This window comes from Juglans microcarpa x Juglans regia, chromosome 8S (assembly GCF_004785595.1).
Source record: "Juglans microcarpa x Juglans regia isolate MS1-56 chromosome 8S, Jm3101_v1.0, whole genome shotgun sequence".
In the NCBI taxonomy this organism is placed as follows: domain Eukaryota; kingdom Viridiplantae; phylum Streptophyta; class Magnoliopsida; order Fagales; family Juglandaceae; genus Juglans; species Juglans microcarpa x Juglans regia.
The window spans coordinates 5,949,492-5,974,768 of record NC_054609.1 but is presented as its reverse complement, the minus strand read 5'-3'; the positions used below and the strand labels follow the sequence as shown (position 1 = coordinate 5,974,768).

Below are 25,277 nucleotides of genomic sequence, written 5' to 3'. Positions count from 1 at the left end.
CATTCCCACATTGCATTCCATGCCTATGTCAACCTCTACCCCCACCCCACCTTCTCCTACATGGCATGATAACCTTCCATCTCTAACCAACTCAGTTTATTCACCCATTGATGCTCCCAACTTGATCCGCCTTGTCAATCCATGATTACTCGGTCTCAAGTTGGTGTTAGAAAACCAAACCCTAAGTATGCACACTACCACTCTCTCATCCACCTCCCCAAGGAGCACAAGACAATTCGATCTGCCCATAACCATACAAGTTGGACCAAAGCTATGCAAGACAAAATTCAAGCTCTTCATGACAGCAACACTTGACTCTTGTACCTTGCACTCCTCAAATGGACGTTATTGGGTGCAAATGGGTCTTCAAAACAAAAATAAAGGATGATGGTACTCTTGAACGACTAAAAGCTCGCCTTGTTGCCAAAGTTTTTCACCAAATTGATGGTGTCAATTACACAGAAACTTTCTCTCTTGTCATAAAGCCCTGCACCATATGGATCATGCTCAGTCTTACTCTTGTTCATAATTGGGATATTTGCCAACTCGATGTCAAGAATGCATTCCTTCATGGTGATCTTCAAGACTCCGTATTTATGGATCAACCTCCAAGTTTCATCCACCCTACTCTTTCTTCTCATGTGTACAAGTTAAACAAAGCCTTATATAGCTTAAAACAAGCACCTCATGCTTGGTTTGATAAATTCAGTAATTTTTTTAATTTCCTATGGTTTTACATGTAGCTCCGCTGACTCTTCTCTTTTATATATCACTCCTCTCAAGGCACATTTTTTCTATTACTGTATGTAAATGATATCCTGCTCACAAGTTCACCACCCCTTTTTTAATGCTCTTGGGTAGCAGTTTGCTATAAAAGAACTTGGTCCCTTACAGTATTTTTTGGGAATCCAAGTTACCCGCAACTCTGATGGTCTTATATTATCTCAAGCTAAGTATGCTTTTGAGATTTTGGAACGTGCTCAAATGCAAGACTGTAAACCTATGAGTACACCCATAATGCCCAAAACCAAAGGGCTCACTAGTGATGTTCCTTTTCTTGACTCGGCCCACTATCGAAGTATTGTTGGAGCTCTTCAATATCTCACCATTACTCACCCTGATTTAGCCTATAGTGTTAATTTTGTATCTCAACTTTTACATTCTCCTACTATGGATCATTACAAAATGATAAAACGTATCCCTAGATTTTTACACGGTATATTAATACTGGTATTCATTTTAGTTCACACTCTACACTTGATCTTTATGTTTTTCTTATGCAAATTGGGCATGTTGTCCTCATACTCGCCGCTCCAACACTGGCTACTGTATTTTCTTAGGAAGCAACTGCATTTCAGGGTTTGCCAAGAAACAAAATACTGTCTCACGATCTAGCTCTGAAGCATAATATCCACTGCAGAACTTACTTGGATTTCGTTTCTCCTTCGCGATCTTGGGGTTATTCTTCCCTCGGCACAAATTATGTTTTATGATAACCTTAGTGCCCTATATATGACTGTCAATCCTGTCTTTCATGCCCGGTGCAAGCATATCGAGATCGATTACCACTATGTGCGCGAACATGTTGCTCTTGGCCTACTTCATACTCGACACATTCTGGCATCTTCCCAACTTGCTGACATTTTCACCAAGCTCCTTGGTCGCCCTACGCTTCAGTCTTTACGAACCAAACTTGGCCTTCTATCTCGGCTCAGTTTGCGATAGACTATTAACAATATTCACCCAATCAACCAAGATCAAGATGCAATGGCTACAAACTCATGTATGGAAAGAAATCATCCTGCAACGGCTAGATGCACACCTATGGAAATAAACAATCCAACACATGTCCAACAGCTACAAATGCAAAATATGGAAACTTCATCCCAAGCACCGAATCCTCTTGTATTGCATTTATAATTTTATATCCCGTAAATCATTCTCTTTGTAACGTTCACTACTTTCTATTCATAGACTACATATTATATATATTAGAAGACTCTCAATAGACTCTCACTTTGAGTGAGACATTTCCACAAACAACTGGTTCACAATTCTCTTTATGTCTATCACTTAACATGGGATTCATATTACTTAAGATTAATGTTTTTCATAACGTGAAATTCTAAGATTAAACATGCAAATTGGAATCTCATATATTGGTACCGACAGTCATAGGATCCATGCCAGTGACATGCTATTGAAGTTTGGTAATGTAAGTGATGGAGTTAGGATGATTTTAAAGTTTATTTATTAGCAAAATCTCACAAGTTCGAGCAGTTTAAGTATTAAGAAAAAGATGCAAATATAAAGTGGGTTCTACTGTTTTTATTAAGTATTTAAATAATTAAATCCACACAAGTAATAATAATAGGTATAGAGCTCACATATTTCTAGACTAAGGTCCTGTTAACGTTGTGTTTCATACTTGTTTGAGCCAAGTTCCAGCAACTCAAGTTTTCAAAACTTAGGCCTACGAAAATAGAGAAGAATGCAACTGGGAAAGGGTGGCCTTGGGACCGGGGAGTCTCCGATGTCAAAGTTAGTAAAGTCTTTTAGAAGTTCGTAAATAAGTAAGAGAGTCTAGGGATCAGAGAGTGTTTCTCGTACTTGGGAGTTGCTATTTATACTAGGAGCCTGGGAGGGCAGACAAGGAGGCTATGTCTTTCGTACTGTTTCTTTTGTCAAAGTTCTTTAATATGGCGTAGTTTTGCGACGGCATCATTAATGTGACATGTACGTCTGATAGTGGTGTCATTAATGCGACGTGGTTCCCGATTTGAGTCTAATGTCAGAAGATCGAGGTCCCTATACTTTCCACCCATTACATGGACAAGCACTCAAGAGCTGGACACTATTCGAGAGGTCTCCAGGTCGGCGAGTCTCATTCCCCTGCAACATGTTCCCTCGTGCAGGTAGTTTCCAGAGGAGCCTACCCATGGGCCAAGCCAAAAGAGTCTACTTGTTCTGGGCTGGGCATTTGCTTCTTGTCTCCGTCACCCTTCTCAAGCCCGTTAAGACAGGAGGGGAAATCCCTTACAGGTCCCATGCCTAAGTTTGAGCAGCTTTAAGTGTGAGAATTATGTAGATAAAGTGTAACTTACGATAATTATTGTTGTTTAATGTTATCTAAAATACTCATATATGCATCAATAAATAATATAGAATATATTTATCTCTCTTCCAATTGAGACTCTCAAATTCAAGTAGGAATTTAAGGAGATATTTTTCTTCAAACATAAATATGGGTTTGGCCGCTAGGTTGGGCCTAACTCACCCCTGAGAGGCCCAGCAACCAAAGTGTAAAAGCCCACCAATCGATATAAGAAGAATGAGGCCCAAGCCCAGCGCGGAAGATGGGATGGCATTCACTCTGACACAACTTTGCACAAATAAATGGCAGCATAGCCTCGTCGTATTAGATACCAAACGCATTAGGCATCAGAGATGTCTCACTAGCCCCCTCCCCTTCATATTTCTCGTGTGCAGGAGTATCGAGCCTACTGTGCGAAACACGTCGTTAATAAAGTTCATGCCTAAATTTGAAGGGCTTTATGTGAGAATTTTGCAAATAAAGTGTAACTTATGACAATTATTGTTGTTTAATGTTGTCGAAGATGCTCATATATGCAGCGATAAATGATTTAGAATATATTATCTCTCTTCCACTTGAAATTCTTAAATTCAAGCAAGAATTTAAAGAGATATTTTTTTTTTAAATTTAAACATGGATTGGGCCACTGGGCTAGGCCTGAGTCGCCCCTAAGAGGCCCAACAACCAAAGCGTAATCGACCCACCAATTGGGATAAGAAGAATGAGGCCTAGGGCCAGCGCGGGAAAAGGTTCAACGTGAGAAAATAAGACAGTATTCACTTTGACAAGACTCTGCACATGTAAATGGAAGCAAAGCTACGCTGCATTAAAGGGTGAGATACGAAACGTGGGGTGGGATCCCGATGGGAGCCTCTATCTCTGACAGAGTGCACAGATGATGGCCACACTCAACAACCTACCGCATAGGATGTGACCCAGAGGAGCCATATCGCATTAAAGTCGACGACATGGTACCACAGAGGACGGTACAAGTACATACAAAAATTCTCTCTAAGGTTTATAAGACTGACTTAAGCATCGAAGGTGTCTCACCACCTCTCGAGCCCTCACATTTCTCATGTGCAAGAGTATTGAGCCCGTGACCGGTGTGCAAAACACGTCATTAACAAAATTCATGCCCAAATTTGAGGGGCTTTAAGTGAGAGAATTATGCAGATAAAGTGTAACTTATGACAATTATTGTTGTTTAATGTCGTCGAAAATACTATTATATGCAACAATAAATTATGTAGAATATATTTATCTCTCTTTTGCTTGAGATTCTCGAATTCAAACAGGAATTGAAGGAGATACATTTCTTCAAATTTAAACAAGTAGTTGAGAGAATCTTGAGGAAGGTAGGGTTATAATCGAGCCAAGCCGAGCCAATCTTTGGCTTGCCAAACTCAGCTCGACTAAAAAAACTCGAACTCGAGATTTTATTTAACCTTTGTTCGAGCTCGACTCGGTATGCTAAACTCCCAAATCGAGCTCGAGCTCTGCTTGAGTTGTTTATTTATTTATTTATTTATTTTAAGAAGATTTAATAATTACTAGATTAGATAAATACAAAATCTAATATTTTTGTACAACTAACAAGTAGAACCTATATTAAATTACAAGATTTTTAAAATTTATAAATAATTAACATGTAGCTAGTTGATGTTATCCATAATAACAATATATTATATGCCTACATAAATTATTAATACATACACATAATATGGTAGCATATATCTATTTCATATATGGTTGACACATACTAGTATATGAAATTATTAAATCTTATCTACTAATTACTATATAAATTATAAAATATAGCTATAAAGCATATTCAATATAAAGGCATAAATAATAAGGTTACATATTATATATTTAATTATAAAAGTATTATGCTTATGTTATTAGATAATACATATATATATATATCTTTATATATAAAAAGTGGCGATCAAACAGCAAATCTCGTTTTAACAGTTTTTGTTATTTTTCCGTTAAAGTTAACGCCGTTCGTCTAAATTCGTCCATGCACTGTGAATGTAACGGTTACAAAGAAGACACAGCAGCTTCATTAAATACTGCATTTTGATTGATAATTTTAAAACAATTATTTATTGGTTGTTAAAATGTAACACTCCGTATTTTAGTGTATTTTTATTAAAGTATTAGTTTTATTTTATTCAAAAATTATTCTCTTGTTTTAAAATTATTGGATTTTAATTGGATTATTTTTAGGATTTTTAATTGGTAAAAATTAATTTTTATGTGCTTTCTTAATATTTATTTATTGTTGTGCATTTAAATTGTTTTTCATATTTAATTAATTACTGTGGGATTTAATTATTTCAATTTGACTTTACCATTACGTTTAAATTATTTTATTTAACTTATGGTTTTAAAATCATCTCCGTTGGATCATTTTTGTGACTCAAGTTATGAGGATTGGACCTCATTTCTTTTCCCTCCATTTTTCTTCCTCTCCTTTTCTTTTCTTTCTTTTCTTCCTTATTTCTCCCCTCCTCATGCGCGCGACCCAGCCCCTCTCTCTCCCCGTGTCAGTCTCCTTCCACGCCAGCGCCACCGTGAGCTAGCGGTGGCCTTCACCGCCCACCCCACTGTGTTCCCCTGCCGCCGGTGACCTCACCCCACCAACCTCACCTCCATCCGCGCCGCCGTTAACCACCACCAGCCCTTCAAGCCGCGGCGTCACTTTCGTTCCAGCGCCGCCGTCGCGCCACCTCCGACCACCATCTTCCTACCACATCATCATCGACCTCTTAGCAACCCATTGGACCCAACCCTAGCTCCGATCCGCCACCGGTGAAGCTCCACCATCTACATTTCTGATTTGGGCATTTTGGTCTTCTACCGCCCATTTCGCCGCCACCCACGGCAAACCACTACCACCATTGGCTTCACCGACCTCCCTAGGTCCTACCCTATCAATCTTGGGTCTTCGTTTGCCTCCGTTTGAAAGTTGGTATTTGTGACCTACGGCCACAGTGTATTTTACACTGTGGTGTTGCTCAAACGTCACATTTTTCAACTTCGTGATCCTTCAGAAATTGTTATATTGTACTGTAAGTATTTCTCCAAAGAACTTTTGTAATTTAAATGTATTTTTGCACTAACCCATTTCACTGTATTTTTTGGCATGCCGGACTGAGTCCGAGGAGTTCGGGGGTCGGATGGATTTGATTGGATTGGTAATTGTTGGTTTGGATATTGTGTTGGTACATGTGCATTTCATTATTTCATGCATGATCATGTTTGTAAAGAAAACTGGGTTTTCGTGTATTGCATTCATGTTCATGTGTTTATGAAAACTGGATTTTCATGTGAGAATAGATTTTTGGTGCGTGTGTATCACGACCCCAAGCCGAGATGGGGCATTAACTCGGTGGAGCTCCTCTGGTTACTCGGGAGCGGAATATACTGAGTAACGTCCCCTGGATTGTCGCCAGGCGACAATGGGATCAGACGAGATGGTCTCGTACCGACTCCGTGGTCCTTCTGCTGGCGGGGACTAGAGGATGTCTGGCCACGTACGCGCTGGGCGCGGAACTGGGCATCGCTCGTTGCGTAGTGTGGGTGCTTGGCCATGTACGCGCTGGGCATGGAACTGAGCACCGCTACGAAGTCAGGACGTGCGGATGGTCCATAGGGGAGGCCATGGTGCATATGGAATTAATGCATGGTGCATTTGGAATTAATGCACTATTTTCTGGGAAAATAGTGCGAGTTGGTTTCTGGGTAAATCATTTTCTGGGAAAATGTTTTACGGATATTTTGGGCCAAAATGAGATTTTGGCGTGTGTTGGAAAATTATCATTTTCGGGAAAAATGATGTCTTGTGGAAAAATGCATATTTTTCATGTGCATGCATGTTAGTTGCATTTAATGCATTTTATATTACGTTGTTATTTTGGGTTATACTTACCTGCGATACCATTTTGTGGTAACGCAGATTTTGATGCAGATGAGGAGGAGGAGGGCGAGCCTGAGGAGACGGCTCCGCCTGAGGAGTGATCTGGGATCACTCGTTTGTTTATCTGGAACTATTGTAAATTATTTTATGGATGACTGTATAACTGCTATTTAAATCTTTACTGATTTTGATTGTAAATAAATTCTGGTACTTAGTTGACTATCCGCTGCGTTATTTTATTTGTACACTGTTGCATGTACACACACTGGCACTCCGTTGGGATGTGTGACCGTGTTGTCACCATCCTGGTGTCTCAATCCCTATGTATTTTTATAAGGGGGATTGTGGGCCCCACAGGTGGTATCAGAGCAGTTCGGCTCTGGGTAAAACCACATGTCCCTTAGGATAGTACCAGAAAATTATTTTTATTATTATTTTAAAACAATAAAATTTTTTGTTTAAGTGATGTAAGTTAAGTTATTTATTTTATATTATGAGTTTATTGCTATGTTATTTTATGTTAATTGATGTTATTTGAATTATTTTATTTATCGCTTTAATTATTGTTTATTTTTTGGTTGAGTATGATTTATCTGGATTTAAGCGGGGTTGGAGAATGCTCTATGACAGGATTATAGTGAGACCAAGAAGGTAAGCTGAGGTGCCTGAAGATGAGTTACCTAGAGGTGATGGAAATTATGCTATGGCAAGAGCATTAAATAGAATGACAGAATTTCTTCAACAGAATTTCCGACTGCCGCAAAGAGATTCAAGTAGAGGAGTCCAAGTGGGGTGCCCCTATGAGCGCTTCCTAACGCATAGGACTCCTGCCTTCACTAGGGAGGAGGACCCAATGCGAGCTAGGAGGTGGATTCATGATTTGGAAAGAACATTTGAAGTTTGTGGATGCACGGAGGCTCAGATGGTATTATATGGAAGTTATATGCTGCAAGGTGAAGCGGCAAATTGGTGGGAGACCAAGCGGACATTATTAGAAATGGAGTTGGGTTCCTTGGCTGCTGTGTCTTGGCAACGTTTCAAGAAAGAGTTTGATGACCGGTTCTTTCCTATTTCAGTGAGAAGGCAAAAGGCTCGGGAGTTCAATAATCTGGTTCAAGGTGGCATGACTGTTGAGCAATATGCAAGAAAATTTATGGAGCTTGGACGGTTCGCTCCTCACCTCATTACTACGGAGGAGTTGCGGGTCGAGCGCTTCCAGGAGGGTTTGCGCCATGAGGTACGTAGACAAGTGGCCTGCCTTCGGATTAAGGACTTTCAAGAGTTAGTGGATTTAGCCAGCATTGCAGAACGGGAAAATAGTTTTGGAGTAGGCTCCCCTCCGGGTCAGAAGAGGCGGAGTTACGTTGGTGAAGGGAGTAGTTCTGGGTCGCCTCATAAGTTCGTGCAAAGGACTAGTGCCCGTTCGTAGACGACCACCGGTGTTCGTGCTGGAGGTCGAGCTCCAGTTTGTAACAGGTGCAATAGAGCCCATGAGGGTGACTGCGGCCAGAGAGGAATTCAGTGTTTTAGATTTGGCCAGCCGGGTCACTTTGCTCGGGAGTGTCCTGGTCAAGTTCAAGAAGGGCAAAAAGCGCGAGGAGGTCGACGAGGTGGAAGGGGCAACCAGAGACAGTTGGTACCAGCTCGGGTTTATGCAGTGACCCCTGGTGATGTGGATTATGGAGCTCCAGAGACCCACGATGCTGGGGTTATTACTGGTATGCATTTAATTATTTTAACTTGATTTAATGTTTGATATGGTTGGATTTTTTTTGGAATTGTCTGGTGGATGTGTTTGCTTCAGGTAGAGTTCGCCTATATGATTTCTATGCATGTACTTTGTTTGATTCCGGGGCGTCTCGATCTTTTGTGTCTGCCACTTTTGCACGGATGTGTAATCTGGTCACGGAGCCTTTATCGCAATCTTTAGTAGTGGCACTTCCAAATGGTGAGATGGTGTGGTGCTCTAAAGTTGCTTTAGGCTGTCCTTTGGATTTTGGAGGGAGGACACTGGATGCAGATTTGATTGTATTCAAGTTGCTGGGATTTGATATAATTTTGGGAATGGATTGGCTATATCGATATTCAGCAAATATTGATTGTAGAAGTCGGGTAATTGGTTTTCAACTCTCGGATGATGATTATTTGGAATTCGCGGGAAGTAAGTTGAAGGCAAAACCAACAATTATATCAGCAATTCAAGCTAGGAGAGATATAGCTTGTGGAGCAGATGCTTTTTTGGTCCGAGTCGTGTCTACGCCATCTGAGAAGAAGTCGTTAGTAGATATTCCAGTTGTGGGCGAGTTTCCTGATGTGTTTGTAGATGATTTGCCCGGATTGCCTCCTGTTCGCGATATGGAATTTGTTATTGATTTGGAACCTGGTGCGGCTCCTGTGCATAAAGCACCTTATCGCATGGCACCGGCTGAATTAAAAGAGTTGAAGACTCAATTGCAAGAACTGGTTGACAAGGGATTTATTCAGCCTAGTACTTCACCGTGGGGAGCACCCGTGTTGTTTGTCAAGAAGAAAGATGGTACTCTCAGAATGTGTATAGATTATCGGGAGCTTAACCAGGTGACTATTAAGAAGAAGTATCCTCTACCGAGAATTGATGATTTGTTTGACCAACTTCAGGGAGCGGCTATCTTTTCAAAGATTGACTTGAGGTCAGGGTACTATCAGTTGAGAATAAGAGATAAGGACATGCCCAAGACTGCTTTCAGGACGAGGTATGGGCATTATGAATTTAAGGTGATGTCTTTTGGGTTAGCTAATGCCCCTACTGCTTTTATGGATTTGATGAATAGGGTGTTTCGGCCTTTCTTGGATTCTTTTGTCGTGGTGTTTCTCGACGACATTTTGATTTATTCTCGAGATTTGGAAGAGCATGCTTGTCACCTTCGTCTGGCACTTGGGAAATTAAGAGAGCATCAATTGTATGCTAAGTTGAGCAAGTGTGAATTTTGGTTAGAAGAAGTTAAGTTTCTTGGACATGTGATTTCTCAAGAAGGAGTGGTTGTAGATCCTAGTAAAGTAGAAGCTGTTTTGTCGTGGCCTCGCCCTTCGACAGTTCGTGAGATACGAAGTTTCTTGGGACTTGCCGGTTACTATCGAAGATTTGTGGAAGGTTTTTCTCGACTATCAGGACCTCTCACTGCCTTGACTAGGAAGAATACTGAGTTTGTATGGTCTGACAAATGTGAGAGAAGTTTTCAAGAGTTGAAGAGAAGATTGACAGTGGCACCTGTTTTGGTACTTCCGGAGCCACACAAGCCATTTGTGATTTTTAGTGATGCATCCAAATTCGGGTTGGGATGCGTTCTTATGCAAGAGGGACGGGTTGTTGCTTATGCATCTCGTCAGCTGAAGATTCATGAAAGGAATTATCCCACGCATGATTTGGAGTTGGCGGCAATAGTTTTTGCGCTTAAGATTTGGCAGCATTATCTGTATGGCGAAGCCTGTGAAGTTTATACTGATCACAAGAGCTTGAAGCATCTGTTTACTCAGAAGAATCTAAACATGAGGCAGAGACGGTGGTTAGAACTAATTAGCGACTATCAGTGTGAAATCAAGTATCATCCAAGAAAGGCAAATTTAGTCGCCGATGCCTTGAGTAGAAAGTCACAACAAGTGGATGAAGCGGAATCATCATATGTGGACTCTCTCCTTTGTGGAATGAGGAAACTTCTTATCGAGAGTTCACAGCAAGAAGAATTATTATCTTCAATCTTGGATGTCCGAGTAGTGGATTTTGAAGAATTAAAGACTCTTCAAAGAAAGGACCCTAATTTGTTGGCTATCAGGAAAAGAGTCAGAAAGTCTAGAGGACCCTTGCATTACAGCTTGGATAAGGATGGCATTCTTCGGTTTCGGGATCGTAGAGTGATTCCCCGAGATTCTGAATTTAAAGAGTGGATTTTAGCAGAAGCTCATGCGGCTCCTTATTCGGTTCATCCAGGAAGCACGAAGATGTATAGAGATTTAAAGAAGAATTTCTGGTGGGAAGGAATGAAGTTGGACATCGCTTTGTTTATTGAGAAATGTGACACATGCCGACAGGTGAAGGCTGAGCATCAGAGACCTGCTGGTAGACTCCAACCTCTCCCTATTCCGGAGTGGAAGTGGGATGATATTTCTATGGATTTTGTGGTAGGGTTGCCGAGGACTCCTAGTGGGAAGAACTCCATTTGGGTGATTGTGGATCGGTTGACCAAGAGTGCCCATTTCTTGCCTGTTAATAATACTGACTCGTTGGGTAAGTTGACTCGGTTATATGTCAAGGAGATAGTGCGTTTGCATAGAATACCCAAGAGTATCGTGTCAGATCGGGACTCGTGATTCACGTCCCATTTCTGGAAGAGTTTGCAGGCAGCATTAGGCACTAAATTGAAGTTTAGTTCGGTGTATCACCCCCAAACGGACGGCCAATCAGAGCGTGCTATTCAGACTCTAGAGGATATGTTGCGGTCTTGTGTCATGGAATTCCAAGGAAGTTGGGAGAATCACTTACCGCTTATTGAGTTCTCTTATAATAACAGTTTTCATTCCTCCATTCAGATGGCCCCGTATGAAGCTTTATATGGACGAAAGTGCAGATCGCCTTTATGTTGGGATGAAGTTGGCGAGAACAAATTGCTTGGGCCTGAGATAATTCAAGAAATGAAGGATCAAGTTCAGTTTATCAGGAAGAAGATGGCTGAAGCGCAAAGTCGCCAGAAAAGTTACGCAGATACAAGAAGAAGAGACTTATCCTTTGAAGAACGTGATTGGGTTTATCTTAAAGTCTCTCCTATGAAAGGCGTTAAGCGCTTTGGTAAGAAAGGAAAGCTTAGTCCAAGATATGTTGGCCCTTTTCATATCATAGAGAAGGTTGGGCTTGTTGCTTATAGAGTTGCCTTGCCAGATTATTTTGGGGATGTTCATGATGTGTTTCATGTGTCCTCATTGAAGAAGAGTTTTGGACAGCAAGAGCCACGTTTTGTGGATCCCGAACACATTCAAATGTGGCCCAACCTTACTTATGAAGTTGCCCCAACACAGATCGTGGATTGGAAAGAGCAAGAGTTAAGGTCCAAGGTAATACCTATGGTGAAAGTGTCATGGGGTGATCCATTGGCTCAAGATTTCTCTTGGGAGAGAGAAGCCGACATGAGGGAGCAATATCCGTACTTGTTTGATTGATTTTGACGGTATGTTCTAAGTATTCTCTCGGTTGAATCTTGATCCTGTATTGGTTTAATGTCTGACCTTGCTAATTTCGAGGACGAAATTTTTTTAAGGGGGGAAGATGTAACACCCCGTATTTTAGTGTATTTTTATTGAAGTATTATTTTTATTTTATTCAAAAATTATTCTCTTGTTTTAAAATTATTGGATTTTAATTGGATTATTTTTAGGATTTTTAATTGGTAAAAATTAATTTTTATGTGCTTTCTTAATATTTATTTATTGTTGTGCATTTAAATTGTTTTTCATATTTAATTAATTACTGTGGGATTTAATTATTTCAATTTGACTTTACCATTATGTTTAAATTATTTTATTTAACTTATGGTTTTAAAATCATCTCCGTTGGATCATTTTTGTGACCCAAGTTATGAGGATTGGACCTCATTTCTTTTCCCTCTATTTTTCTTCCTCTCCTTTTCTTTTCTTTCTTTTCTTTTTTTTCTTCCTTATTTCTCCCCTCCCCGTGCGCGCGACCCAGCCCCCTCTCTCTCCCCGTGTCCGTCGCCTTCCACGCCAGCGCCGCCATGAGCCAGCGGTGGCCTTCACCGCCCACCCCACTGTGTTCCCCTGCCGCCGGCGACCTCACCCCACCAACCTCACCTCCATCTGCGCCGCCGTTAACCACCACTAGCCCTTCAAGCCGCGGCATCACTTTCGTTCCAGCGCCGCCGTCGCGCCGCCTCCGGCCACCATCTTCCTACCATATCATCATCGACCTCTTAGCAACCCATTGGACCCAACCCCAGCTCCGATCCACCACAGGTGAAGCTCCACCATCTACATTTCTGATTTGGGCATTTTGGTCTTCTACCGCCCATTTCGCCTCCACCCACGGCAAACCACTACCACCATTGGCTTCACCGACCTCCCTAGGCCCTACCCTATCAATTTTGGGTCTTCATTTGCCTCCGTTTGAAAGTTGGTATTTGTAACCCACGGCCACAGTGTATTTTACACTGTGGTGTTGCTCAAACGTCGCCTTTTTCAACTTCGTGATCCTTCAGAAATTGTTATATTGCACTGTAAGTATTTCTCCAAAGAACTTTTGTAATTTAAATGTATTTTTGCACTAACCCATTTCACTGTATTTTTTGGCATGCCGGACTGAGTCCGAGGAGTTCGGGGGTCGGATGGATTTGTGATTGGAGTTGTTTGGTTAGATTTGATTGGATTGGTAATTGTTGGTTTGGATATTGTGTTGGTACATGTGCATTTCATTATTTCTTGCATGATCATGTTTGTAAAGAAAACTGGATTTTCGTGTATTGCATTCATGTTCATGTGTTTATGAAAACTGGGTTTTCATGTGAGAATGGATTTTTGGTGCGTGTGTATCACGACCCCAAGCCGAGATGGGGCATTAACTCGGTGGAGCTCCTCTGGTTACTCGGGAGCGGAATATACTGAGTAACGTCCCCTGGATTGTCGCCGGGCGACAATGGGATCGGACGAGATGGTCTCGTGCCGACTCCGTGGTCCTTCTGCTGGCGGGGACTAGAGGATGTCTGGCCACGTACGCGCTGGGCGCGGAACTGGGCATCGCTTGTTGCGTAGAGTGGGTGCTTGGCCATGTACGCGCTGGGCGCGGAACTGAGCACCACTACGAAGCCAGGACGTGCGGATGGTCCATAGGGGAGGCCATGGTGCATATGGAATTAATGCATGGTGCATTTGGAATTAATGCACTATTTTCTGGGAAAATAGTGCGAGTTGGTTTCTGGGTAAATCATTTTCTGGGAAAATGTTTTACGGATATTTTGGGTCAAAATGGGATTTTGGCGTGTGTTGGAAAATTATCATTTTCGGGAAAAATGATGTCTTGTGGAAAAATGCATATTTTTCATGTGCATGCATGTTAGTTACATTTAATGCATTTTATATTACGTTGTTATTTTGGGTTATACTTACCTGCGATACCATTTTGTGGTAACGCAGATTTTGATGCAGATGAGGAGGAGGAGGGCGAGCCTGAGGAGACGGCTCCGCCTGAGGAGTGATCTGGGATCACTCGTTTGTTTGTCTGGAACTATTGTAAATTATTTTATGGATGACTATATAACTGCTATTTAAATCTTTACTGATGTTTGATTGTAAATAAATTCTGGTACTTAGTTGACTATCCGCTGCGTTATTTTATTTGTACATTGTTGCATGTACACACACTGGCACTCCGTTGGGATGTGTGACCGTGTTGTCACCATCCTGGTGTCTCAATCCCTGTGTATTTTTATAAGGGGGATTGGGGGCGTCACATAAAATTCTCCAATTATTTATTGGTTGTTAAAATTCTCTAATTATTTATTGGACTTTACAATTCTCCAATTGACAATTACATATTAAAAAACAAATACAAATGAATAAAATTTTTAAAAATAACCCACACAAATGCATGTCCATCAAACCTTTTATATGTTATTAATTTCTACCGATACATCTACATGCACATGCATTCTGTCATTGATTATATTTACTCTATTAGGCATTAATCTCGTCTAATTAACATTCCAATTCTCCAATTGAAAATTACATATTAAAAAAAATAGAAATGAATTAAATTTAAAAATTAACCCACACAAATACATGCCCATCAAACTTTTTATCTGTTATCAATTCCTATCGATACATCTGCATGCACATGCATTCTGTCATTCATTGTATTTACTCTATTAGACATTAATCTCATCTTATTAATGTTAAAATTCTCCAATTGACAATTACATATTAAAAAACAAATACAAATGAATAAAATTTAAAGAAGAACCCACACAAACGCATCAAGTACACATTCATAGCCCGAAGAAATCCCCTCTATTTCTCCTTGAGTTTGTATTCATCTTTGTGCTATTGGAAGCTACTAGGGATTTACTCTGCTTGAAAGTATTGATCTATATTAATTAGAATTTTTTAGTTCTTCAAATATATAGTTTATGTTTATCTTCTCTTCTAAATCCCAAAATCATAATTCCCCTCTATGTTGGTTTCAGATTGTATTGATCTTTTTACTGTTGGGAGGTATTCAAATTTTGCTACGTTTAAAGTAATCATCCGTATCTTTATTAATCTGTTTTATGTTAACTATTAGAGAAAAGAAAATTCTTGTTTTGCCTTCAAGATCTGCATATTTCACACTAGTTTTCTATCAATAAGTTACTAAAAATTAATAAAAAAATCTATGTAAACATCTAATGCATATAACTAACATTTCTTAATTTTGAAATTATCAAACTAAACTATCCTAAATCTAAAATTTTGAAAGGAAGAATATGAAACCCATAAGCTTTTTTAGTTTAAAATATCCTAAACTACCCTATACTAGGGATTTACTTTGGTTAAAAGTATTGATCTATATTAATTAACATTTTTTAGTTCTTCAAATATATGGTTTATGTTTATCTTCTCTTCTAAATCCCAAAATCAAAATTCCCCTCTATTTTGGTTTCAGATTGTATTGATCTTTCCGGTGTTGGGAGGTTTTCAAATTTTGCCGGGTTTAAGGTAATCATCCGTATCTTTATTAATCTGTTTTATGTTAACTACTAGAGAAAAAAAAAATCATCTTTTGCCTTCAAGATTTGCATATTTTGCACCAGTTTTCTATCAATAAGTTACTAAAGATTAATAACGAAATCTAAGTAAACATCTGGTGCATATAACTAACATTTCATAATTTTTAAAGAAAGAATCTGAAACCCATAAGTTTTTTTAGTTTAAATATCCTAAACTACCCTATGCTTATTATGTTGTGTTCTTTATACTATTGTAAACTTCTTTTTTTAGGTATAGGGAGCTTTCGAGTTGAATGGGTATAAAAGTATACACAATTAAACCATAAATGAATAAATCAAGGCATGAAACCACAGCAAAACAAAAAAAACAGAATACTTAATAAAACATATACTTACAAAGTTGAAAGAAATAAATGCTAAGCTTCGAAACCCCCCACCCAAAACCTAAAGAGTAAAATAGATGAAAAATAATGCAAGAGATGAGAAGAGAAGGCTCAGATTTGCAGCAAAACAATAACAAGATTGTAGAGATTAAAATGCAAGCTATTACCAGACGAAAAAGGAGGAGGAGAGCTGCGGCACAACCAGATTTGTAGATGAAGAAAGATGAAACTGAAAAATCTTCTCAGAGCATGGGTAGAGGGAAAAAGAAATGGAAATGCAAAGGCGTTTTTCACAAGCTTGAACCCGAAATACTAAGGGAACGACGGAGAGAGAGTGGCGAGCATGGAGCCTCGGCTATGCTCACGGTTTGGGGTTAAAACAGGGCACCGATTGGGGCCAAAAATATAGCATGGGATGGGGGAGAAATGGAGGTGAGGGCAGATGGTGGTTCTCACTGCAAAACGCAGGACACAAACGAGAAATGGCAGAGAGAGAGAGAGGCGAGCAAGGAGGCTTACAAATAAGGCCTGCAATGGAGAAAAATAGAGGAAACCGAGAAGAGGAAGAAGAAGGAAGGTAGCGACGCGCAGGAGAAGAAGAAAAGAAGAAGAAAACCCTAAGGGCTGGCCAAAACGATGCCGTTTGAGGAAGAGAGGGTTGGGCTAAAAACAAGCCCACAGGCTGGGTTTCACAAAGCCAAACGGGCTGGGCCCAAAACAAAGAAAACCCACTAAAAACAAGCCTTATCCGAAAAATGCAGGCCCAATAAAATAAAAAGATACAAAAAAATTCAAAATGGCGCCGTTTGAGGAAGAAAAGATTGGGTTGAAAACAAGCCCACGGGTTGGGCTTCACAAAGCCAAACAAGCTAGGCACAAAACAAAGAAAACCCATTAAAAACAAACTCTAATCGAAAAATATAAGCCCAATAAAATAAAAAGACACAAAAAAAAAAAAGACAAATAAAACATAGGCATTTTAATGTCCTCTCTATTGAGGCAATGCAAGATAAGGAAAATGCTGGATCGCCATCCTAGAATCAAAATTATCTCAAACAACTTGCATAAAACTATGAGCAATGTTTATTTATAGGACCATGTTATAGCTTCTATTAATGCTCTTCTTTTATAATATATCACAGCGTGCAATTATTTATAAATTACATAAACATTATATTGTTATTTAATTAACCAAAAACATTACGTCCTTATTAATAAAAAAATTAGTTCTTAACAAAAAAAATTAAATATAAACTAAGCAAACGTGCATTGCACATTGCTTTCACCTAGTGTTTATATATATATATATATGTATGTATATATGTATATACATACATATGTGTATATGTATATTTTTCAATATATGAATAAGCTTTAATCGAGTTGAGCTAACGAGTCGACTCAAGCATAAACGAGCGAGCCTTAACGAGTCTTAGTCGAATTGAGTTTAGTCGGTTATGTGTCATTTATTAATCGAATGGATATCTACTTTCATTGTCGAGCTTTTATTTTTATGAGTTAAATTTGATTCGAGTTTAACCAATCGAGCATCGAGCGGGTTATCGAATAGACTAGTTCATTTACAGCACTAAAGGAAAGTAAAATGCAACTAGAAATCATAAATTTACTACCAAATTAGTACCAATTGTAGTGCTGACGAGATTAGTGTGAATTTATTAAATTGAAATGGCATATGTATGGAACCAAAATTTTTATTAATCATCATGTTACATAGCATCAAATGATTGAAAATTTATTATTTTAATTTATCTTGTAATCATATAATGTAATATTAAAAAATAATTAAAATTTGATAATTAATGAAACAATAAATACTTGTGGATTTAAAGCTTTGGAATATTGGTACATCTGAGTTTTACTCTAGATGATTAGGAATGTTAGCCCAACACCATGCAGACAAAGAAGTCCATTGTGTTTTTGGTGCCGTGGGTTGGCCACTTTTCTATCCAATAGAACATTGGCTGTGCAACATATTTCATCGAACATTAAAATCTTACAATTTTTAACAATTTTTTTTTAAATATTATTCAAATATAAAATATTTTAATTTTTAATTCTTAATTTTTTTATTTAATTATTATCTAATCATTATCTAAACAAAAACTCAATATAACTTTCTCAAACTTCTAAACAAAACACAAAAATAATACAATTTCTTCAAATTTCAAAACAAAAGTACTATTAAAAATTTATATTTAAACAAATTTTAACTTTCTGATATTTTTATTCAATTTTTTCTCTATCATTTCTCAAAATTTAATAAAATATTTTAACTCAAACCATTTTATTACTCTTCACAAAATTTTGAAACTTCAGGGCTCGTTTGTTTTTAGAGATGAGATGAGATGAGATGAAATTAAAATTAAAAAGTTGAATAAAATATTGTTAGAATATATTTTTTAATATTATTTTTGTTTTAGGTTTTGAAAAAATTGAATTATTTATTTTATTTTGTGTGGAGATTTGTAAAAGTTGTAATGATGAATTGAGATGAGATGAGATGTTTCCTAAAAACAAACGAGGCCTAAATCTATAAATGTATACGAGTCAAGTTCGAGCCGAATATATAAATTTATATTTAAAACTGTTCATTATTTTTTGAATAAGTTTGAGTTTGTTCACGAGTTACTAATTTTGATGAAAACAATTGTTTATATTATATCTTATAACATTATCAATAAATTTCAATTTCGACACACAAAATTTTTATAAATATTTTTTATATAATTTATTATAAGTGTATAAATGTTATATTTACTAGGATTCAAACAATATACTTTATATTAGGAACATATTTATCTTATCTTTATAAAAATTCAAAAAATAATCTTTACTTGCAAAAAGATTTTCACATAAAATGTATAAAAAATAAAACTTATAAATAAGTTTTGTGGAACTCTGAAATTGAATTTGATCCAATTTGATATCATTACGGGTAATTCCCGCAACCAAACGAACACCTGTCGCTGTCGCTCCTTTCCCAATCGTTTTCTTTGCCTTCAACCGCGGCAGCGGCAAGAATCTTTCGCCGGCGACAACCACGGTGTGAGTCTGGTGATGTAATCGCCCTCGAACCAGTAATGCAGGGGTTATGTTCTTAATTTAGCAGAACTTTTTCCTCACCGGCTAGCTTTAATATAGAAGGGACAAAATGGTGGGGAAATCAGGTTTTTTTTCGTTTGTTTATTCAGAGCTTTGTTTGGTTATTGAGAAAAGTAGGATAGAAAGAAACAAACATTTCGGGCAAGATTTTTTGCCTTGCTGTGTGAAGCCATTAGATTTGATTAATTTATTTCAACTTGATTAACTTGAACAATATAGTTCTAGCAGAATGAACATACATATGTCTGGACATACGAATAGCGCATGGACTTGAAATATTATCTTCCCTTGGTCAAGGAGTCGTAGGGTTGTTAATTTATCATGTAATTTTGGAAAGGTATGTGTAATGATCGATACCTTGGGTAGTTTAATATTTTTCACTTTTGAGGATGGTTGGATTTTTGTTGGAAATAACAGTTAGGACTTAGGGGATTTTGGTAGCTTATTTTCTCTCCTTTCGTGTGGCTTATCAATAATGCATGTAAATATCCATGAAAATAGAAAATAGTGTATGTAAATTAGCTTGCCATCTGTTATTTTCACTATCAATTTGATGCCTCTATCGTTTTACTTAAATTAATTTTGCAATTTTGATAGACCATGCAATTTGGTAGTAACGTCGTATTGTTCTTCGGAAGTTGGATTTCTTGACTGCCTTCACAATTTTTTCTAGTTTGCTTTAATCAATTAAGTTCTGGGATGGAAAGTTTTATAGTCTTAACTTAAGGCTTCGTTTGGAACATGAACTACTCTCAACTCATCTCAACTCATCATTATAACTTTTTCAAATCCTAACACAAAATATAATAAACAATTCAACTTTTTCAAATTTCAAAATAATAATAATATTAAAAAATAATATTCTAATAATATTTTATCATCTGAACTCAACTCACTTCAACATCCAAACTCACCCTAAAAGGGCATTTAAGTGCGCTATAGCTCGAGATGTTAACCTTACGTATGCCTCCCTATGAGCTAGGCTAGTCTTCCTAAAGCTTTTAGTAGCTTATTCTCTTCCTTTCATATTGGTGCTTCTCAACTAGTGGACTGTGTGTCATAGGGATGTGGTACACGTACGATCTATTGGTTGGTCTGGGTCATCATGCTTTTATTTGGAGGTTGTCTCCTATAGTTCCTTTCCTGCAGAGTGTGACAGATGTGAACCAGATGTGAACCACAAGAATTCAGTCTCCTGTTCCCTTGTTTGAACATCTGAATATCTCATTTTTAATCTGTAGAAGGATTGCTCGCTCTATGTTCCTTTCTATGGATCTCTAGTGTTATTGCTGGTATGTGGTGAGAAATTGAGGCTGATGGCCCTCCTGTATTTTTCCTGATGTGGTTGGCTTCTGTCTTTCCGAAATTCTTACCTTAGTGTTCAAATTTCATATGTTGTAAAATTTACTTAGTAAATTTCACATTCCCTTTAGATACCAGCCATTGAAGATGGTTTCGATGTTAGAAATTGCTTAAAATGAGGGGCTGCTTTTTCGCAGTGACTAGGTATGCTAGCCTGGATTCTTCAATGTGGTAATTATATATTATGACAACCTTTTTGTTTTTATTAGTAATTTTTTTATAGTTAATAAGAGAAATTTTATTCCAAGTAAATAGGCATAGCCCAAGTACACAGGATATATACAAATGAGAAAAATGTAATTTTTTTAAAATGGGATGGATGTTTTTTCTGATAATTAAATCTGGGATGGTTTTTTTTTTTTTTTTATAATTAAATCTGGGATGGATATTTTAAAATGTAATTTTCTAATTTTTCATGGAATGAAATATTCATGATTGAAGAGGTTTTATTTTGACTATAGTCAGTTTTAGTTTTGTCCCAAATATTTTTTTTGATAAGTAGTTTTGTCACAAATATTCAGACTTGGAAAGATAGGAAGGCTTCATATGCAGGTGTTTTCCTTTATTTCTCTCTCCTTCCATATAAAATTAGGTGCAATTCCATGGTGCCTTGATAAAAATGAGTGGTTTACTGCAAGCTTGTGACTTTCATATTCTCATGTTATCTCTTTTTCTTCTCAAAGCTGCCCCTCTCCTAATGATTTAATCCTGTTGGATTTGTGTGCTGATGACTTTCCAATTCTCAGGTGCAGTTCAGTATACTGAGAAGGATTCTCTTCCATTAACTGAAGGCGTTTTTAAGAAGGCATTCAAGGAAAATTATAATGATAAGCTCAAATCCAAAACAAAACTTATTGTTGAACAAGTAAGATTCACTTGTTTTCTCAAGTAGTTTGGGGTCGGTTTTTCCTTTAAAATTTTGGAAAAAAATATGTTCAGGTATTTGCTTCTTTCATTTTAATTATCAATCATTTGATGACTTATCAAAAACAAAAGTCATTTTATGGTCGTTCAATGAGTTCCTTGTACATTCATTGTTGAAAGCCTCTTTATCCTTCAGTTTTGGAGGATCTTGCAACATTTAATATATTTTTTAATTACTATGTCATTATGAAAGCCCCTCTTTCCATAGAGTTTAGTTACCGTATCATGTTCCTTGTGTATTCGAGTAGCACCATTTTTTTTACCTAGACATTTATTCAATTCTATTATCAATCCTTAGATTATTGGAAACAGGTTCTGAGACAACATTAAACCTTGAAATTGCTCTTTACATGCTATTTAAAGATATTAAACCTGCTTTCCAATCAAGGATCTAAAGTATGCATGATAATCAGTAAGGATAAAAAGAGCCAGCTCTAAAGAGAGAATCATAAAGGAACCTGTTTCCAAGACATACTGCCCCTACCTCCAGATTTCCCATTTCAACATGGCAATGTCTACTTGTGTATACATTTTCTTCTCTCACAAAGACTGCATGATCCAAATTCACCATTTAGTCAGCCCATCATTATGGTGGGCACCAGCTCCAAAATTCTATTGAGAATGTTATGGTCTGGAGTAACCGGATGAGTAACTGGTCTTTGAATCACAGAAAAGTCAGGAAATTCAGAAGTCTTCTTCTTAGATCAAAGATTGATTTCCTCTCTAAAATATGATATCTAACATAAACCAGACCTCCTAAATGCCTCTCATGAGGGGTCAAAACTTGTAACTTGTTTCAAGTGAGTAGATCATGTGACTATTAATAGGCTTGGTGGATGCATCCAGCATGTATATGTTACGGAGATATAATTTGGGATATGATTTATTGTATTTTTGGTGATAATTTCCTTTCTAGCTAGATTAGATATTGCTGTAAATACTTACCTTGTATAGCATATTAGACGGATAGAATCTGGCGACAATCTTGTATATTCTCTTCTATATAATGAAAGCAAACCCTCGGTAAAGGGCATTCAAACCAATTTGACATGGTACCAGAGCCCTACTCTGCTAGTCATCTTTGTGGTTTTAATCACTCGTGTGTGACAGGAAGAAATTTTTTTCTTCTTGCTCTTTGTGTGTCGGCACTTTCTGTGGTCACCGACTTCGTGGGTTCCTTGTTTTGTGGCTGTCGATGTACTGTTCTGGGTACAGCGTACGCCTCTGAGTTGCGCATCCTTTTCTTTGGGTGTTTTTCTCGTTGTGACTGGATAGCAGGGTGTCCATCAGCTTCCTCTGTGGCAGTCGACCTTCTCTGTGGAGGCGTTCGGCGTTTTCTGTGGTGGTTGAGTGGTGTTTGCCCATCTCTGTGGTGGCCGTTGCTATGTTTCTGGAAGTTATTCTCTCTTTCGGTGCTTACTTTGTAGTGGTTGGGTTGCTGTGGGCACGTCGGCTCTCTCTGTGGCAGACGGGAGGTTCTGTGGTGGTTGCGAGGTGGTCAGCCAGTTCTATTGACGTCGGTGCTTGGTGCACATTCCTCTCTGTGTGAACTCGGCATTTTTGTTTGCCTATTCTTTTGAGCTGGGCAGGTATCATTTTTGGGCCCTCTTATTGTGTTACTTGGGCCTCATCATTCTGTCCGTGAGCTTCTATTATTTGCATTGCGTGTTTGGCCTCTTTTTCGCTTGGAGTTGGAACTGATTTGCTTTGGGCTTGCTGTTATTTATTTTTTTGACTGCTTGGGCTGATTTTGTTTTACGTAATTTTCATCATGTCTATGGAAAATACTATTGTTCGTTTTACTGGAAAGAATTTTCCTACGTGGGAATTTCAATTTAAAATGTTCTTGAAAAGGAAAGAATTATCAAATCATATTGATAGTTCTGTTCAAGTTCCCACTGATAAAAATGAATTTTCCCAATGGGAGGTCAAGGATGCTAAGGTGATCTCTTGGTTATTGGGAACAATAGAGCCCCATCTTATCACCAATCTTCGGTGTTTCACTACGACTCAAGCTATGTGGGCCTATCTGCATCGTATTTATCACCAAGACCACAGCGCTTGGAAATTCCAATTGGAATTGGAAATTAACAATTACACTCAAGGTAATTTGACCATTGAGCAATTTTATTCTGCTTTTATTAATATTTGGAGCGAGTATTCTGCTATTGTCCATGCTAAGGTTCCCACCACAGCCCTCGTGACTCTTCAAGCAGTTCATGCTGAGAGTCAACGTGATCAGTTTTTTATGAAGCTTCAACCTGAATTTGAGCCTGTTCGAGCCAATTTATTGAACCGTAATCTGGTTCCTTTCTTGGATATTTGCTTGGGAGAATTATTGCGTGAGGAACAGCGATTATCCACTCAGATGGGTATGACTTCTGAGAAGGTCTTTTCTGAAGCTGTGAATGTCGCCTATACAGCACAAGGGAGAGGGAGGAACAAGTTGCAGTGTTTCAATTGCAAAGAGTTCGGTCACATTGCTCGCAACTGTCCGAAGAAAGTTTGTAACTACTGCAAGAAAGAGGGACATCTCATCAAAGATTGTTGTGTGCGTCCTCAGAATCGCCAATCCCAAGCCTTTCAAGCTGATGTTCAGTCCTCGTCTTCTTCTGCGCCCTCCACTGTAAGCTCTGATTCATCTCACACCTGCCATGGTTCAACAGATGATTGTGTCTGCTTTTACGGCTTTGGGCCTACAAGGTACAGATCCTACCTCCACTTCTTCTTGGATTGTTGATTTGGGTGCCTCTAATCATATGACTAGTAGTACGACGGGTCTCCATGGTGTTCGTAAGAGTATGGAGGCACGCAAACTATTCAGATTGCTAATGGCAGTACACTTCCCATTGCTGCTATTGGTACTTTGGGTTCTTCATTTCGAAATGTTTTTATCTCTCCTGGCTTATCTACCAACTTGATTTCTGTTGGACAATTGGTGGATAATAACTGTGATGTTCATTTCTCTCGTGGTGGTTGTCTTGTGCAGGATCAGGTGTCGGGGACGGTGATCGCGAAGGGGCCTAAAGTGAGACTTCTATTTCCTTTACAGTTTTCTATTCCTAATGTTGTTTCTTTTGCTTGTACGGTTACTGCCAATAATAATGAAGTCTGGCATAAGAAATTGGGTCATCCTAATTCTGTTGTCTTGACTCATCTTTTGAAACATGGTTTTTTGGGCAATAAAGATTCATATTCTTCGTCTCATGTATCTTTTGATTGTGCTACTTGTCTTCTTGGTAAAAGTAAAACATTACCTCTTCCTGCGCATGGTAGTCGTGCTTCTATTTGCTTTGAGATTGTGCATACTGATGTTTGCGGTGTCAGTCCTATTATTTCTCATGGTCAGTATCGTTAGTTTGTGACGTTTATCAATGATTATAGTTAATTTACTTGGATCTATTTTCTTCGTTCTAAAGCTGACGTGTTCTCTGTTTTTCAAAAATTTGTTGCACATGTCGAGACACAGTTCAGTATTTGTATCAAAATCTTATGCTCCTACTCAGGGGGGGAATATATGTCTCATTCCTTTCAGGCTTATCTTCAGCAAAAAGGAATCATTTCTCAGCGTTCTTGTCCTTATACCCCTCAACAAAATGGAGTCGCTGAGCGTAAGAATCGTCATCTCTTAGATGTCGTCCTTACTTTGCTAATTGATTCCTCTGTCCCTTCTAAGTTCTGGGTAGAAGCTTTATCTACTGCTGCTTACCTGATCAATCGTT

General features: G+C 38.2%; 1 protein-coding gene across 1 annotated transcript; it reads left to right on the top strand.

Moving 5' to 3' along the window:
* Positions 1–338: 338 nt before the first annotated feature.
* LOC121244162 lies at positions 339–24,798 on the top strand. The gene is made up of 5 exons (XM_041142195.1): positions 339–573; positions 21,378–21,496; positions 23,526–23,660; positions 23,810–24,258; positions 24,545–24,798. Exons 1-5 carry the CDS (start codon positions 339–341, stop codon positions 24,564–24,566), a joined length of 960 nt encoding a protein of 319 aa, XP_040998129.1. The 3' UTR covers positions 24,567–24,798.
* Positions 24,799–25,277: the final 479 nt, after the last annotated feature.

Excerpts from the sequence above, each read along its gene's own strand:
- LOC121244162 (XM_041142195.1), top strand. The coding sequence starts at position 339 with ATGGACGTTATTGGGTGCAAATGGGTCTTCAAAACAAAAATAAAGGAT. Across the intron at positions 21,497-23,525 it reads CAAAACTTATTGTTGAACAA|AGCCCCATCTTATCACCAAT; the intron begins GTAAGATTCACT and ends TGGGAACAATAG. Across the intron at positions 24,259-24,544 it reads TACGGCTTTGGGCCTACAAG|GATCAGGTGTCGGGGACGGT; the intron begins GTACAGATCCTA and ends TGTCTTGTGCAG.